The 19349-nt window shown below is 38.5% G+C and overlaps 1 protein-coding gene across 4 annotated transcripts; it reads right to left on the bottom strand.

The window, feature by feature from the left end:
- Positions 1 to 531: 531 nt before the first annotated feature.
- Positions 532 to 17515, bottom strand: barx1 (BARX homeobox 1). Of its 4 annotated transcripts, XR_015088223.1 has the most exons (6): positions 16312 to 17515; positions 14564 to 14855; positions 14200 to 14284; positions 13793 to 13865; positions 2508 to 2780; positions 532 to 844 (listed from the first exon to the last, which is right to left on the bottom strand). XR_015088223.1 is itself a non-coding variant. In XM_086041676.1 (5 exons), exons 1-5 carry the CDS (start codon positions 16511 to 16513, stop codon positions 834 to 836), a joined length of 663 nt encoding a protein of 220 aa, XP_085897802.1. In that variant the 5' UTR covers positions 16514 to 17515; the 3' UTR covers positions 532 to 833. The 4 variants fall into 4 exon arrangements, 2 of the variants coding, with proteins under 2 accessions (XP_085897802.1, XP_085897801.1); XM_086041676.1 differs by lacking the exon at positions 2508 to 2780; XM_086041675.1 differs by lacking the exon at positions 532 to 844 and having other exon boundaries at positions 960 to 2780.
- Positions 17516 to 19349: the final 1834 nt, after the last annotated feature.

Below are 19349 nucleotides of genomic sequence, written 5' to 3'. Positions count from 1 at the left end.
ACATACGTTATGTTTAAATGGCAGGGTTGAATATAAATTTGTGTAAATTTAACTTTTCAATTACCAACCAAAGCTAAGCTATATCTGTTGCAAGCGTAAAATTAAGTAAAGTCAAATTCATTTGTATAGCCGTTAATTACAAAACTATCAAAGGGCTTTACGGACTTACAGTGGACAAAGATCGGACAAAGATCTCCTGATCTAAATTGCCCTACCAGGCAAGGAAAAACTCAAGACCTCCTATTCAGAATTGTTCATATTGTCGCTTTTTTAATTTTCACATTGATGCTATGTCTGTAATGCGGAAAGACCATTCATGTAAAAATAAAATGGGAAAAAAATGGAGATGAGTGTTTTTCACAGGATAGCGACAATATTTAATCAGTGCTAAATAACTTTCATTAAAACGGCATAAAAGTCCATTTAATGAGATGAATCGTTGCAGATAGACTCATTGGGAAAATGTTTCTTCCTTAGGACTTGGCTCGGTCAGTCAATATAGAACTCTCCATATCAATACGTGTGGGGAAAAGGTCCACCTCAGATTTTGACCCGGCTGGTTGATGAAGAATTCATCTACCAAAAACCATGAGGAAAAACTCAAGACCTGATATTCTGGATTGTTCACATTTAATATTTAACGGATGCCAAATAATGTTTGTCAAAACAGCATAAAAGTCCATTTAATGAAATTAATCGTTGCACGTAGACTCCTCGGGAAAGTGGATCTTCCTCAGGACTTGGCTCGGTCAGTCGATGCAGAATCTTCCATATCAATACCTCTGGGGAAGTGGTCCATCCAGCCGGTTGGTGCAGAACCCATCTAGCCATCATCACTGAACCCCTACTCCAAGCGGTGGGGATGGGGAGTGGGTGGGGGGAGAAGAAGGAGAAAGAGAAAGAGAGGGGGAGAGAGAGAGAATGAGAGAGAGAGTGCAGTAAAACAGGCTCATTTGTGGTTTAACTAAATAGGAACATGTAAAATGGGTGGGTATAAAAATTGCAATTCAATGAATTGCTGTACTTTGTCCATCATTTCATTGTAAGTAGTGAAATATTAAGTTTACATCCAATTTTTCAATACAGATGTGTCTTTTTTTTAAACTTTTGTATTTCACTTGCACAATAAAAAATATTGTGCACATTTACGTTTTTATTGCCGTTTCCAAGAGGTAATAACTATTAGGTTTACATGCTGCTGTAACTCTACTCTTTCAGTTATTCACAATTTGTATATTTTACTTTTGTACTCCATATGCACAAGTTGTGTGCAAATTTTTATCTTCAGATGTTTTTTCCTGTTTGTTAAAAATGTGGCTTGATATCATACATGTTTACATGGCAGAGTTACATATTTCCAAGTTGTCCAAATGTACTTCTAATTATTTGTGGTTATTTCTTACTGAATGAATAAGGGAGCATTCAAATTGATACAACTGAATCACAATATGAAGAATTGAAATCAAACTGAACCGCAACCTAAAGAATCAGAATTGAATCCAATTTCTTCACAATGCCCAGCCCTAGTAAATCAACACACAATCCCTTTAAGATCACATTAATTATGTTGGTAGTATCACTATAACATGGCACTGCTAAAATGTAAATGTTGAAACGTTGATGCTACATCGAGACCAAATGCGTTGTGAGCGTTTCTGCCGGTAAATTTCAATCGAAGCCAATGTAGTTCGCACGGTCACACGTGGTGTGGCGCGGATGTTGGACCCCCTTGTGAGGATGATCTTTTCATGCGAAGCTCAATCCCTGCCTTGAAAAGATTGCCATCTGATCAAAAAGATTTGGTTAAATTTCACAAAATATTATTGGCTGCAAAAACTGTCATATTACGTTTTGAAGAGGTATTGTAATTTAGGGCAGGAATCAGGCTTCATTTCATGGTGTGCACCTCTTGCCCAACATAATCATATTTTTTTAATTAAACACCTGCTATCAAATAATCCCCAAGTTATTTTCTTTTTTACTTGTCTTTTGTCCTTTACATATAAAAGTAAAAGTACAGTTAATACATTCTGCATGTAATTATGTACTTTACCTCATGTCTTGATTGACATTTTAGTCATGTCAAACGTTTTCGGAAGTATGGTTAATTTCTGCATTTATCCACAGAGTGTGCAAACAGCTGTATGTTCGTTTGCCTGCAAAATGCATTATTACCTCACATCGAACTGTATTGTTGAGAAAATATAAATGTGGACAAAGTGTTCATTATGATATTGCATATTGTCGCTGTCCTGTGAAAAACACATGTTCAATTTTGGAATTTTTACAAATGTTCATGTTAATGCAATGTAACGCGGAAACACCATTTACGTAAAAATAAGAAAACTGAAAAAAAATGGATTTAAGTTTCACAGGACAGCAATAATACAATAATTCTGGTGCTGATAAAGTAATCTTGCAGGAATTGTACTCATCGTATGTGTGCGTGGCTCTTACAAGAACCGTTTTGGGTGGCTCTTACGAGAGCCTTTTTGAGTGGCTCTTACAAGTGCCTTTTTGGAGGAGAAGGCTTCCCTGACCCTCATAGCCTCTCTGGTTGGGTTGTTGGAAGAAAGTCTTCCCAGACCCGGTAGTGGTTCAACCTCTTCAGGCTGGATGCTTCCTGCAGATGCCTGGGCAGTTTTCCGCAGGACGTTGTAGAGAAGACAGGTAGCCTTCACACACTTTTCAGCAACTTCCACACGCACCCCAATGGCACGCCAGAGCATCCGCCATTGGGTGGAGAGGATGCCAAATACATTCTCTACCACCAATCGAACCTGAAAGAGATGTTAATTGAAGACCCAGCGAGCTGGCGGGAGGATGCGTCCTGGGAATGGCCTCATCAAATGTCGCTGGAGTGGAAAGGCCTCATTAGCAACATGTGGCTGGGCTCCAAGGTGGTCAGCTCCTGGTTGTTGTCGGTCCGCACGAAGGTGCAGGATGCCAGAGTACAGTGCTTAACCAAACGCCAACGAGTAAAGCGAAGCGGAATGCTCACAATGGATTTGGTCTGAACGTAACATTACAGTTATTGCATGGAAGTAATGTTATTGACATCTTAAAAAAAAAAAAAAAAAAACAGGTAGATCACAAATCACAAATTGTTCTGAAATGATGTTTGTATTGGGTGGCAGCTCTGTAAATGTGAGTGTCAAAAGTTAATTTTCTGTGTCATCATCAATACATTTAGGTGTGAAAGAACATACAATCCCTTTGTGATCACTGAAATATGTCGGCAACACAAATGATTCTGAATCATAATGTGTCGTTTTAACATACACATGATCAATTAGGGTACCTTTTTCTGTCGTGGGTCGTGTGGCAAGCTGAGAATATCTTTTGTCTGTTACAAATTTGCAGATTGTGGATGATTTGAGAATCATTGAAATCTCCCATGACTGCAATTGTGCTACTTAGAGGCTCTAACCAATCAAATAACTTGCCAAGATTTTCTTTGAATAAAGACTTGGGATACGATGGTGGTCGATAAATGATTGCCACTAATATACTGTAAGCGACACATTTGTAAGCCCACGATTACAAATTGATATTTGGTGGATTGACAATGTGATATTCCATTCTGTCTGTAACATACATGCCAACACCACCATGTTGTTGGTGTTGCAACGCAACCAAAGCGGGGTTTGGCCATTGCATGCTAAACAGCGTGGTGCACTATGAAAACTGTAACCAGCAATTTGGACTGTTTCTAATGGAAAAGCAGCAGGTAGCCATGTTTCTGTAACAGCAATACAGTTAAGCTGCAAATGCTGTGTACACGATGCCAAATCTGATACATGACAGGTCAAATTTTGCACATTCATCATAAACAAGGAAAATGAATGTGTGTTGAATTTGAGGGTTATGTTTTTAATCAAGAATTTGGGCATACGCTGAATTGCATCCTTGATGTGATCTTTACAATACAGAGCTTTGTCTTCAAAATTTTGAATAACAAACCCTGACAGACTAGTAACACGATTTAGGGAAACATATGCCTGTCCTGCAGAAAATATTTTTATGAGGGACACTACAACGTTGTCAACTGAAATTCCTTGTACTTTCCTCTGTACATGCTCACGCAAGTGTAAGCGGAAATTGTCGGCGCAAACCACCTTGTTTTGTGACCCTTTCTTCCTCTGGTTCAATAGCAGTGGAACCCATTGACGCAAATTAATTGGAACCTGTACATCTACTCTGCGCACCAATTTGACCATCATTTCTGTCGACTGAAAGTGACATCACAATTACTCAGGGCTCAGGTAACGACCAATCACGGGTCAGCTTCAGAAAACAGGTCAGTCGTGATTGGTCGTTACCTGAGCAGTTGTGATGGTCATTTTCAGTCGACAGAATTTACAAAATGGCCGCCCCCAGAGATGGCTGAAAACGAGTGGATTTTGCTGCTTAACTCATATTCCACAAACGCAATATTAATCAGAATGCTGTGTTTCAACTAGGGCTGCCCCAAAATGATTATTTTTCTCCCGATCTATCGACTATTTTTCCGATTAGTCTAACAGTTAATTTTTTACTAATCTTGATACAATTTTTTACTAATCTTGATACAATTCCTTATGTACCTAGAAAATAAATGAATAAAGGTAAATGATTATTTGGATGGTAATCATGTTTTGTTCCTTAAACACACACATGCATGAGGTAATTTGTTTGTCTCAATTGTGACCAGAGTTTTACATACCAATATATATCCATGGTACATTACCAGTAAACTATATAAACCCTGTAAAAAGTATCAATTGTTCCAGTGCCCTACTACATAACTTGATTCCAAACATGTTATTCAGGTTTTGCCTATAGCAGTAAATGCCAATAACTTATCAAACCTTTCCATTGACCTTAATAAGAGGAAAATAGTGAAAAGCAAAAACATGAACATCGTAGCACAAGAGAATGCATGAAAATTATCAGATGATAGCTTAGTAGGTGGTCCTACCCTCAACGAAAGCAGAAAGCAAATATCAAGTAAGGTAAGTAAATATTATATGACTTAAGAATAAGGCAAACGTGTGCATGTGTGTACTGTGCGGCTTATGGCATCCTCGATCACCGTGCACAATCCGCATTAGTGTAACTTTTGTCGCCAAGACCCAAAACCGTCCACCCATTTTCAAAAGTTTGAAAGCAGAATAAGTGAGGGCTGAAAAGATTTTTTTCTCCTACCTGCTAGTACCATTTGGAAAAGAGTGAATATGCCAAGTCGTCGACCGGATGATATTCGAGAACATTCATTCATTATCCGTAAAGTTTTTCCTCACTATATGTGTTGGACAGTATAACTTAAAACCCGAAGTGCAGTACATCTAAACTTTACTCGCCTCTCAGAACAACGTTAGCCCCCTGTTAAAGTTTTAGCGAACGTGTTAAGGTGGTTAAAGGCCGGAGCAGGCTATCCGGCAGATATAGTGAATATTAAAATTAATAAGTTAAGAATATACTACCAGTAAACCAGCTCGGTAACACGTACGCTGTAAGACAGAACAATGTTCAGCTACTGGCGTAACTTTATATAAGGTGCTGGTCGTGAAACGTCTAACCTGTAAGCAAAATCGTAGTCGAAGACATCTATCGCGGCGAGACATCGACCCCTGTGCGGCACATCCAAAAATGCCTTCTGCTGGCGGGCGTCGGCCGGAAGTGTACAGCGAATAAAACCAAAGAGAGTGAGCAGACATTTTTTGACATTGCTGACATTCCATCTTACTTTATTGAAAAAGAAATTAGTAAAATGTAATTGATAAATCATTTAAATTTGATAACACCAACATACCATACCATCATATTATCCCAAATTACGCACAATCATTTTTTTTTTTCATCTATCGAATTTTGGGGTTAAATATTAATTTAGCCCACTCATGCTTTTTACACTGTACAAAGCTGTTATTTAGTCATTCTTTTTAAAAAAAATAATGATAAGGAAATTAATCAAAATCAGTAACTCGACAAACCAGCCAACATTGAAGTTCCACAAATCAAGCTGACATAGGCCACAGCAACCGCACTCAAATCCATAGACCATCCCCCGTCGAATATCTGTAACTATATATTTGACTATATGGCAGTGACTATTACACACTGCGATTTTAAAAAAAAATGATTTAGCTGTAGTCATAAGTTTGGATAGCTATCCACCATTTTAAGACATTATCCAAAAGAAAGCGTGGATCGATGCGATACGTAAGAATAATGCACTGCATTGGAAAAGTGCCGTACGTGGGGTTTTTCCCGGTACTGACCGACCCATACCTCGCATCTGGCCCAAAGTCAGCTGATAGTTATGCTCCGCACCTCCCCACGACCCAGTTAATCCGAACTGGGTATTAGCAGTACAGGAACTGGGTGGAAGGGTAATATTAGTGAAAATATATTTAATAATTATTCAGGACATAAACAGATGAAATGTACCGAAGAGTACAGAAGATAGACATATTGCAAATCTGTGTGCCTTCTCATTCGTTACACGTTCATCAGAGGAAGCGATGGCATTGCTCATTATAATAATATATACACTTTGCTGTATGTTGTACAGTGGTTGTCCGAAGATGTTAACTTACAAAGAAGGCACCGAAACTCCAGCTTCAGGAGATCTCCCTTTACCAAGCCATTCAAATGATGTGTTTAGATGGAAGTACAGTAAGTCTGTGCCATCGGAGTTTGAATTCAAATTTCTAACACTGAATTTTTTTACCATCGAAATTTCTAACACTGATTTTTTTACCATTGAAGCTCTAACATTGAATTTTTTTACCATCAAAATTCCAAACAGTGATTTTTTTCAGCACTGAAATTGTAAAACATGTAAAAAAATTTGTATGCAAAAAAAAAAAAAAAATCAGCTGCAAAATATTCGCCAGTAAAAAAAATTCAGCTGCAAAAAATTCGCCTGCAGAAGATTCGCCTGCAGAAAATACGCCGTCATGAAAATTCACCGTCAGAAAATACACTGTCATAAAAATTCAGATGCACAATCCGGGTATTTGAGGAGAAGCAATCTAATTCCCATGCCCAGTCATCCAACGTCCAACCAATCAGGTTTAGCTCCGCTGGTCAAGTGACTCCCGACACGGAAGAAGAGGTTGTACAATGTCTCCCAACGCAACTGGTGCTCCAGCGGTGAGTTTGTTTACTCTATTTGCCCATTGTGTTCGTAAAATTAAGTAATAGTTATTACTTGACATGTTGCACAATAAGCCAACTTAGTGAACAATAGCTGCATTGAACCTTTATCGAGGTGGCGTTCGTGAAAACTGCATAATTTAGCACAAGCTCGCCCCATGAATAACTCTTTGCTGTATGTTGGTAGCTCACCTCACTTGCTAGTTACACTGTCACCTCGGGCTTTCTGCAGTGATCCAGACTCTGTTCTCACTCACTGGCAAACATTTGAAACAAAAGTGTTTAGAATGAATTATTGTCCCATTCCGGGGAAACGGGGTGATTCTTAACGTTTGTAATGTTGAAAGTTCGAGAGATTATTGTTATGTTGGCATCGTCAAGGATGTCAACATAAAACAACCAGAGCTGCAGGGCATTTGACCATTTTTTGCCGGTCTGGCCGCGACCCTCCACCCCTGACTTGGTACCCTTCCGGCCACGACTCTCCGGCCATATTCATAAACATTGTCCGCCCCCGCCCCATTCCGCCCCCGTCCCCCCCAAAAAAAGCGTCCGTGATTGACGTCGCTGCGGGAGATACGCTAACTGCAGAGGCTTTTTAAGGATCATAAGCTGGCTAATTTACTATTCGAACCCGCTGTGGACACGCTTCAAATGCGCCACTAGTATTTACCCATCTGCGTGCTTCCTTGCATTGCGAGCCCCGGGTTGGATTTGTCGTATTGTATAATTATTTGGGTACAATAATTATAGAGAAGAGTCGTAGAAGAAGAAGTCGCAGAAGTCGTAGTCAAGTTACTTATTTATTTTGCACATTTCCCCTCCTTCCCGGCCTTCAAAATAAAAGCGTGCCAGCAAACCACTATACACTGCAGGTTTGCTATGGCGTATTTCCGGAAGTAGTGAACGCCAGAAAAAGTGCATGAACTCCACCTTGATGTGCTAGCGTCTGAATATACTCGTGGACACAAATTGTTTTGAAACAAGTCGGGGGGGGGGGGGGGCAGGCGTCGCTTCAAAAAGACAGCGACAACAATGCATATCGTGCCTGCTACAACCATAAAGGGATGACTAGACGCTGCATTTAATTTTATTGCGAAAACGATCCGGAAGGTGGCGGCTAAGATGGAACGTGGGTGAGTAGCTTGTTGACCTGGAGCGATGGGACTTTGCAGCAGCAGCAACGAGCTGCGTGGCTCATCCGTCTCCGTGTGGGAAACTGTATGTCATCGCAACATGTGAGACAGCAACGTGCGCTCAAGTGTGTTTGTATTTCCTCATTGTCACATCACGTAACCCGCACCTCCCACCTGCAACTGGGGCATACCATTGCAAGAGGGGGCGGGGGGCAATACCACAATCCCTATAACAGCAGTTGTCGCTCGCGCCGACGCGGGAGTAGAAAGAAGCCTAAAAAGAAGCCTTTCACCGAGTAGGCTGAAGTGATTTTTGGCCACCTCGCGAGCACGTCACACACATGAGGGTCGATTAGTGGGCCCGACTTCTGGCCATGCTTAGTCCAGCCATTTGTTTTAATTTGTCACCCCCCACTCCCCACCCCATAAATGGGCATCCGGCCTGGCCGGAGGGTCGGACTGGTCGCGGGGCAACATTTAGATGTTTGAAACATTTAAATGTTTGTGACGACAGGGATAATGGATAAAGCCATTTACTCTTATTCTTGTTTTTGCCCTTTAGTAATCAAGATTATGAATGCAGAACTAGAATGTTAGTACAAATTTTTGAAAATGTTTTCAGAATTTTACTGTCGGTTGCTTCCACCACTGTTGTTGCACTCATGCGTTTATCATCATGTTTGTGTCCCTCTTGCATAAGGGGGTAGTCACATGCAGTATGAAACAAGGTTCAATTCCAAATAAAGTGGCTTAAGCACACATGTAATGCATGCAAAACAAATTCATGGTTTTAAATAGGTTGGATATTTTAAAGTATAATTGTGTGCACTGATTGTGGGTATGTTTTAAATCAATAACTTAAATATACTGTATATTTTTTCAAGGATTGAGCGGCTATTGGAGAAACCTGTGGGCAGCTGTGACCTGTATGGATCTATGATGTTCTCCACTTCCTTGAAGAGGGGTTCCTCAGCATTGCCGCTGAAACACGTCTTTTGCTGCTCCGTTGTGTTCCTCTCACTGCCTGCAGAATGACGTGGATACTTTCCGCAATGGTTGGGACAACCAACCACTATGAATGGAGAGCCACATCACCCCTATGCAGCTGGAGGAGCTCTGTCACATCTCCTGCATTATCCAGTTCCAAGATCAGGCAACAGGCAAATGCAAATATGTGATTTGAATGAAACATTTAGTTCATGTTCATCTGTATAATAACCAGCTACAAGTGCTATTTAAAGTTGTGTCTGCTGTTAATTCATACAATCTCAAATTCTCTGTGTTTAAAGGCATGGATATTCCTTACATTGAGTGGGAAAACAGTGGACTTCCTTGTGATGACCACATCACATGTTTCACACACCATGCCCACTGACTGATGGATAACTGACATTTTTCAAGAGATGCAGATGACCAAGAATTACATTTCAGTCCTTTGGCAGCGACATTTACTTTGCTGCTATTCAATTTTGTGAGCCATTTCATGAAATCTGAATATGTGTAAACTGATCTGAAAGTCTTTAGTTTTGTGTTGACCTTTAAAGTGTATGGGACATAGAAAAAAAATAGCTAAAAACATTTTAAGGAGTACAAATAAGAATTCTTTTTGTTTAAAAAAAAAAAAGCAATGAAAAGGCCTTGAAAAAATTGCAGAAAACTCCCAATATTTTTGTGAGCTGGGCACTGGCCATTTAAGTGCGTGCGTGACGTCACTTGCTCGGACTTGAGACTCTGAAGATGGCATTGACAAGTTCTTGGTAAGTATTGGTCGCTCCGTTTTATTGTTCAATTAAAGGAGAATAGAAATTAATCAGAAGAAAACCACGACGAGCACACTTCCTAGACAGCAAGTTGGAGACGTGGCTCGATGACGTCATGCCTTCACGATTTCGCCTCACCCGTAATATTACCAAGCGTAATGCTAAAAATCCATTACATATTCGGTGAATGTGTATCAATTTGAGAAACCGCTCATTGCAACGTGGATACTTTGTTTGATACAACATAATAAAATTCGTTAAAAAAAAGTGTCCCATACACGAAGTTCAGGTATCTGTGAAAAGTACAGCCGAGTCCAAACTTTTGTCCCCGCATTAATGGTTTATTTGAGTGTAGAAACTGTTGACAATACATTGTCACTTGCACCAAATTTTGCTAACAGACCACATTTTCAATGAAAATGGAGCTTCACAGATGCTTTGTGAAAATAAGAGCTTTAAATTCTAACCATATGAAACCTTTGAACAACTTCACCATGTTTTTCATGTTTCACGTTATACTTCAAATACAACAATTATGACAATGAGTCTTGGAGGTGGGCTCCATACTGTCAGATGAATCCCAACAAGATTAAAAACTATAAAAACAATTTGAGCTTCAATAACCTTGCTTGACAAGTGTAAATACAGGCCCAGCTGCCACTCACACAGGACAAACTCCTGTATGGCAAGTGCAAATACAGGCCAAGATGTCATGTTTATGTGTATTCCTTGTAATTATGTTGAATAGAAGATGAGCCACCACCTTAATGGAGAAGTCAACCCAAATCTTTTTTTCAAGAACATGTTGTATGCAGGCCCACGAGTTTGTGGAATAAGAGTTAATCCACCGATTTATAGCCATCTCAGTGGGCGGCCATTTTGTCACTTCCATCGACTGAAAATGACATCACAGTTTCTCAGGGCTCAAGTAACCACCAATCACAGCTCACCTGTTTTCTGAAGCTGAGCCAGGATTGATCGTTATCTGATCCCTGAGCAACTGTGATGTCATTTTCAGTCAACATAAGTAACAAATTGACCACCCCCCGAGATGGCTAAAAATGGGTGTTTTTTTAAACTTAACTCATACTTCACAAACACAATATTAATCAGAATGGCTCGTGTCAACTAGTAGGCCTGTATAGAACATATTCTTGAAAAAAATGTTTGAGTTGACTTCAACTTTAAGAGAAGTGAACCTGCCATTAGCTATGAACTGTCGCAGATAGCCCAATATGGCAGCACTTGGGTTTGGTGAAATCGTCATCGCTGTCATCTTCACAAGGCCATGTAAGTTGCTGAAGAAGCACCTGCATTGAAAAAAATAGCATGAGAAGGACTGTTTTATCCTTGCATACTTTTTGCATTCTTTGATCAAAGTTAACAGATTGATACTCATGATGTCACTTGTCTGAAGTGTTATGTAGGAAGATGCAGTATAAGAACAAGACTGAAAAGTTAATGAACCATAAAAGCAGGTATGAAAAGTATGAACCATATTTACTACACATATAAAATTAAAACATCAGACTATCTAAAAGTAACTGGAAAGGACCTATAGACAATACAATAATACAAAATACAACCTCATTTGTTTTGTAATCATCTTGAAAGAGTTAGTAAATCCTACTACATTTTCATTGCATAATTCAACATTAGACTTAAGTGAAAGGCTAATAATATACAAAATATTATACTATGACTGCCCTATCATCAACAACACCAAAAAAACTAACAACTGTATCACAAACCAGCTACGGTACTGGCCTTTAATGACTGTTTACTGCATTCTGACAAAAATGAGGACACTTGAAGTACGCCTCCTCTGTAGATATACAATTTTAAACAAGTAATGCAACACAATTCAGGCTTAGTCAACATCCTTGACATTACTTGTTTTATGTTGACATCCTGACGATGCCGACATAACAATAATCTCTCGAACTTTAAACATTACAGACGTCAGGAATCCCCCCCGTCGCCCCGGAATGGGACAATAATTCATTCTTAACACTTCTGTTTCAAATGTTTGCCATTGAGTGAGAACAAAGTCGAATCTGGATCACTGCAGAAAGCCGAGGTGACAGCGTAACTACAAGCGAGGTGTATGGGGTTCCATTTGTGCCAAAAATATGTCTTGTGCCAATATAGTCATGAAACATGTCTATGTTATATGTTATGTGTCGATGTATGTGTCTATGTAGACGTCTATGATACGTGTCTATGTTATGTGCCGATGTACATGTCTATGTAGACGTCTATGATACGTGTCTATGTTATGTGCCGATGTATATGTCTATGTAGACGTCTATGATAGTGTCTATGATAAGTGTTTGTTAAACGTCCATGTTAACTGTTTGTTAGACGTCCATGTTAACTGTTTGTTAAACGTCCATGTTAACTGTTTGTTAAACGTCCATGTTAACTGTTTGTTAAACGTCCATGTTAACTGTTTGTTCAACGTCCATGTTAAATGTTTGTTCAACGTCCATGTTAAATGTTTGTTAAACGTCCATGTTAAATGTTTGTTAAACGTCCATGTTAAATGTTTGTTAAACGTCCATGTTAAATGTTTGTTAAACGTCCATATTAAATGTTTGTTAGACATCCATGTTAAATGTTTGTTAGACATCCATGTTAAATGTTTGTTAGACATCCATGTTAAATGTTTGTTAGACATCCATGATGTGTCTATGTAATGTGTCGATAATAAGTGTGTTGGACGTCAATTTTTTTTATTTCACGGTAGACAGCGCAATCTGTCTGCACCCTGACAGGAACAGACACAGCATGGATGTCTAACAAACAATTAACATGGACGTCTAACAAACATTAAACATGGACGTCTAACAAACATTAAACATGGACGTCTAACAAACATTAAACATGGACGTCTAACAAACATTAAACATGGACGTCTAACAAACACTTAACATGGACGTCTAACCAACACTTATCATCGACACAAACATAGACACGTTTCATGACACATAGCATATTTTTGGCGTATCGACGTACAGCAGTTATTCATGGGCGAGCTTTGTGCTAAGTTATGCAGTTTTCACGAACGCCACCTCAATAAAAGTTCAATGCACCTATTGTTCACTAAGTCGGCTCATTGTGCAACGTGTCAAGTAATAACTATTACTTAATTTTACGAACACAAAGGGCAAATAGAGTAAACAAACTCACCGCGGGGGCAGCAGTTGCGTTGGGAGACATTGTACAACCTCTTCTTCCGTGTCGGGAGTCACTTCTCACTTGACCAGCGGAGCTAAACCTGATAGGTTGGACGTTGGATGACTGGACACGGGAATCATTGCTTCTTCTCAAATACCGGGATCGTGCATCTGAATTTTTATTACAGCGTATTTTCTGACGGCGAATTTTCATCACGGCGTATTTTCTGCAGGCGATTTTTTTGCAGCTGATTTATTTATTTTTGCTGACGAATATTTTGCCGCTGAATTTTTTTATTGCATACAATTTTTTTTACATGTTGAATTTCAGTGCTGAAAAAAATTAGTGCTCGGAATTTTGATGGTAAAAAAAAAATAGTGTTAGAAATTCGATGGTAAAATAATTTCAGTGTTAGAAATTTCGATGGTAAAACAATTCAGTGTTGTCGCAGGGCTTCAACGAATCAATAAAGTCCTTCCTACTGGGTGTTCTTGGAATGAGAGCTGGGGCTTTCAGACTGGCATTCGGTGGCAGAATTCGATTTTTTTTGCAGAGTTACAGAGAGTTGCTCACTGGTTGGAATGGAATTCTTCTTTGGCCGGCCTTTTGGTTTAGTTGGTGACTCCAGACCTCCCCCCTGCAGCACCTGAAATTCCAATGAGCAGGAAAAGGTCCGATTCAGCAGACAGGCAATTACAATTACAAGACGTTGTGATTTAGTTTGAATTACAACAATGTACAATAGAGCTACTATTAAATGTTGATAGTGTCAGCATATTTTCTGTTGAATTATGTATTTTAAACCTGGTTGTAAAATTAAACTATTAAAGTAATATAACTATTGTTACAGCATTTCTACCCCCCCCCAAAAAAAAATTTATAATAAATATATAAATCTAGCAAATCATCTGCATATGCTGACGTAATAGTGGTATTTTGTATTGCATATCACGTTAAAATTAATTATGTGTTAAACTTACAATTTTCTTCCATTTCATTCTTCTATTCTGGTACCAGGTTTTGACTTGGAGTTGACTGAGACCCAATGACTCAGCAAGGTCTATTCTGCAACGGATGAGTGGAGACATTTAGATTAAAAAATAAAATAAAAGAAAAATTGTCAAAAGTTTGCATTAACTTAAGAGAAAACATTAGAGCATTAGGATTCGTTATATGTATATATATATATATATGTATATATATATATATATATATATATATATATATATATATATATATATATATATATATATATATATATATATATATATATATATATATATATATATATATATATATATATATATATATATATATATATATAATGCTGTATAATGTATTCACCTATCAGGGGTAGACAGATATTTCTGCTTCTCAAAGCGTTTCTCTAGGCCCATTAACTGTAGTTCAGTGAACACGGTTCGACTTCGGCGGCCCTTCTTGCTTTTGCCGGTTCCGTCAGATCCATGGTCCAATTTTCCCGGGTGGTGAGGGTCAAGAGGCAAGTGCTGAGATGGCACGCCGACGTGCAGGTTTGTGGCCGCCGACAGTAGTGAGGAGCCGAACGGGGAGCTCAGTGAGCAGGGCAGCGGGGACAAGGGGAACTTCACAAGGTTAGTCTGGTCAGCCTTTAACACTTTGAGAAGAGAATGGGTAAAGATGAACATGGGGTATTATGGTTTTTCACTTTACGTTCTTTGTATTGTATAAATCATCATATCGTTCTGGTCTTATGGGGCTCCAAACAAACTAAACAAAAAAGTTGAGATGTCCATCAGCGCGTGTTTAGTTTAGTTTTGTGTTTTGGTCTTTAAAATCATTGATTCTGAAATGGGGGTACGTGAAGGCACTCCATGGGGTAAGTGAGATTTTAAAATATATTTATCATGCGAAAAAAGAGCTTGATCTCCCTGCCACCAAAAATGACAAAGATCATCAATGAAGCACAAGCCCAAGTATCTCACTAAATGCAAAAAAACACTCAGTTCAGTGCAACAAGGCAATATTGAGCGTTGACAGTTTGTAATATTGTCAGTCTTCTTTTTAATTATTAAATAGATATTTCAAGAGTTTTTTTAGCAGTTTCTGCTTTTATTTAAAATTAAGTTAATTATTTCATTTTCATAACCGATCTGTACTATGATCCCAAAGTTTTTTATTTTTCATAAGTATTTATAATGAAATTAATTGTGCTTTCTTTTTCGTTTTTAGTTATATATTTTTTATTTTCAAATAGTTGTTGCATTACAAATGGAGTTCGAAAGTTTAAGAAATGTGAAAGCACAAACAGCACTCTGTTTTAAGTCTTTTTTTTCCATCCAGAAACACTGTGACGTAATATACAATTACTATATATATATATATATATATATATATATACATATACATATATACATATACATATACATATATACATATACATATACATATATATATATATATATATATATATATATATATATATATATATATATATATATATATATATAAACGGAAAATCTCGTTGGATCCGTAATGTGGTTTCATATCTGCGCCATTTGTTATAAACTTTTAGGACTGAAATATATACCTTCGATATGATTATTATGATTATTGCAGTACGTCTTACTAATTATATTCTGTCTGATTTAATTCCTGTCAGAAGGAATACAATCTGTACTTATTCGGTTATTTATATTACTATGTTTATTTTACCAAAACAACGTAGATAAAATGGCAACAACTAAATTATACTATAATTTATATTGTGATTCAATAACGCGTGTTACGATGGAAAAAAAAACATGCATGTAATGTGCAGTACATGTGTCCACCGGTCACCTGTTAAAACTGGTGTGTCAAACTGGTATTTCTGATATTTAATATGTAATAATACTGTTTTGCATATTTTACTGTTTTGTCTGGACTACGTGATATCGCGACATTGCGTGAAAAACAAAGAAAAATAGGACTATTTTTGCCGAAATTTTTTCACGCAGGGGCGGAGACGGGATTTGTTTAAATTAGAATTAAAGCACTCAGATTATGCTGTTGGCCTGTATATATTCATATTTCAAATCATTCTTCAAATCAATCAATTAATTTGTTCTTACCTATTTGGTTTCGGAATGCACAAGTGGAGAGGAGGGCTTGTACTCCGAATTTGAGGAGCTCTCTAGTCGGAGCCGCAACTTTGTGTTCAGGATGATCGGTGAGAATCTCTTCAATCATAAAACTCCGGTAGCGATGCGTCCCGCGATCGGGCTGAACTTCCGGAAGACAGTAAAGCGCCTCAATGTCCAAAGGATGCTGCATGGTCGTTATTCCAGGCTACTACCCGTTTCAGCTCAAACTAGCCAGCTCTCATATTCCCACTGTACCGATTTAAATCCGGACGTCAATGCTACGCATCAAATGTATCTTGAGGAGTGGGACCGAAAAAATAGCTGCAGCGTCCTCTTCTGTTTTTCCCGGGAGCTTGTAGGCCAAATGCATGAGTAAAATGAAATGTACAACCCAGATCAAACTCACCAATCCTTTGAGATCATGCCCACTAATGGGAGGGTCTGCGATGGACCGGGCTTTTATCATAGGGTCATTCCAGAATTGGAGGACATTTTACTTCCCTCCCATAAAATTTCAAAGAATCCTACATATCAAAACATTCAGTTTCTGAGTAAATTTAGTTCTCCCGAGACAAAATCTATTAAAAAATAAGAGAAAGGAATGCTTTTTATTTGTTTTTAAAACACCAAATGTCTGGAGTACCCCTAAAATGCTCCCCTTTATACTTGTCCGACTCCCCTATTGACCAAACTGAATCGCAAATAAAACCATTAAAATTAAATTAAATGTATTTTTTGGGGTATGATTTGTTTTATTGGTGTCTCTTATAACTGTGGGGACATTTGTTTTAAGAAACATAATATTTCAAATAATTATTATTCATGGGTTGCGGGTCCCACAATATTTACGCAACCCTGTTACCATAACCTTTTTAGTATGGTAGAAGAAGAAGAAAGTAGATGTAGAAAGTAGAATTCAGGATTTGACAGTATCAAACTGTTTTCCAAAATAATTTAATCTCTCACTCTACCTCATACAACCATGTTATGCATATGATCAGAATGAGACAATTATTTTTCTTTAGTTATTTACACAAATAAGTTTGTCCTCTTGGTCAGCAGTAATAGCTTGCTAAACTTGCTCAGGGGTCGGCAACCTTTTACACTCAAAGAGCCATTTCAACCCGGTTTCCACGGAAAAGAATACACTAAGAGCAGCAAACACTTTTTGACATGTAAAATGAATATATATATATATATATATATATATATATATATATATATATATATATATATATATATATATATATATATATATATATAATATATATATATATATATATATATATAAATATATATATATATATATAAATATATATATATATATATATATATATATACATATATTAGTGCTGTCAAGCGATTACATTTTTTAATCATAGTTAATCGCATATTTTCATAGTTAACTCAGTTAATCGCATATTTTATTTATTGTAAAAAAATTCCCTTGATTTTTCTGTCCCATTATTTTCTTGAATTTTATACCCTTAACATGAGTAAGAGGATTGATTATCTTATGCAAATACTTTATTCAAGTGAAGTCAACACAAACATATTATTTTTTATGAATATGCTCCATGCAAGCCCACTAGTTGAAACGAGGCATTCTGATAAATATTGCGTTTGTGGAATAAGAGTTAATCCCCCTGTTTTTAGTCATCACTGGGGGCGGCCATTTTGTCTCATCTTTGAACAGAAAATGATATCACAGTTGCTCAGGGCTCACGTAACGACCAATCACACCTCACCTGTTTTCTGAAACTGAGCCATGATTGGTCGTTATTTGAGCCCTCAGTGCATCTGTGATGTCATTTTCAGTCGACAGAAGTAATAAAATGGCCGACCCTTGAGCTGGTAAAAAATTGATGGATTTTACAATTTAACTCATATTCCACAAGCACAATCGTATCCAGCATGCCTTGTTTGGATTAGGGGGCCTGCATAGAACATTTTCTTGAAAAAAAAAAATGTTTGGGTTGACTTTCCCTTCAATTGAGAAAAACAAGCATTGGAATCAACTCACGCAAACAGCCCCTCAGCCCTTTTCAAACACACACACATACACCCACACACGCACGCGCAAGTCTTTCAGCTGTTACTAAAAGCATGCTACTGAACACCAATTGATTGGCTAACTTTGTCTTGCTTTAGAAAGAAAATATATATGACAAACACAACGCTGCATTTTAAGGGCAAGCAAGGAAAGTGTACTGAAGGGTCTGCAATTAATGTGGGAGTTTATTATAATTTCCCATTTTTTCAAATTGTGATCATATAAATAGGTTCTAGTTTGTTTATATTCGGTTTGTATACTAGGTTCTGGTTTGTTCCGCGTAGGTTTGCGTGATTGGGTCAACAGTGTTACGTCATGCGACGGAACACTGTACAGGATTAGGAAAGTTGGACATTTCTTCCGAACGGAGCATGTTCGAGAAGCCGAGTGAGACCAAAGAGAAGTAACGGTCAGCGAGGTTACTAGCTGCTGAGTACCTCCACCTTTAGCGAAAGACGTGAGGAGTTGTCGTTCACCACAGCGGGGAGAACGCATTCGCCGTTCGAAGCACGTTCTCAGCCCGGCCACCAGACACGATCGCGAGCTAGCAAGCGGCTAGGTCACATCGCGGACACAAGAGGACACCCGCAGCCGTTCGTGGTGTGTCACAGTCTGCGGGAGCAGGCTGTGAGCATCGGCTGGACTGGGCAGCGTCTTTGGAGTCCACCGTCGTCACAGTGGTCGGCCGCCCTCGACAGCGGTGCTCCTCCCCGACGTTCGGCAGCAGGTGCACACCCTCACGGAGAAAAGTTTCTCCGCCTCTCTCCTCCAGTAACCGCGGCAACGTTGGCCAGAAAATTTTATACCATCGGGCGCTTCCGCCCGATGGTATAAACAGTCAATTCCCAGACTGGAGCTCTGCGCTGCTCTAAGTGGAGCTCAGATGGGAAAAATGCTAAAGGTGCTAAAGGACGAGCTCCACCTGCCACTGTATGAGGTTTGGATGTGGTCCGACTCCACAACCGTCAACCAG

This window comes from Filicampus tigris, chromosome 9, assembly GCF_054856515.1.
Source record: "Filicampus tigris isolate MCC_2025a chromosome 9, RoL_Ftig_1.0, whole genome shotgun sequence".
Classification (NCBI taxonomy): domain Eukaryota; kingdom Metazoa; phylum Chordata; class Actinopteri; order Syngnathiformes; family Syngnathidae; genus Filicampus; species Filicampus tigris.
The sequence above is the reverse complement of the archived record's forward strand: the minus strand, read 5'-3'. Positions and strand labels throughout refer to the sequence as shown.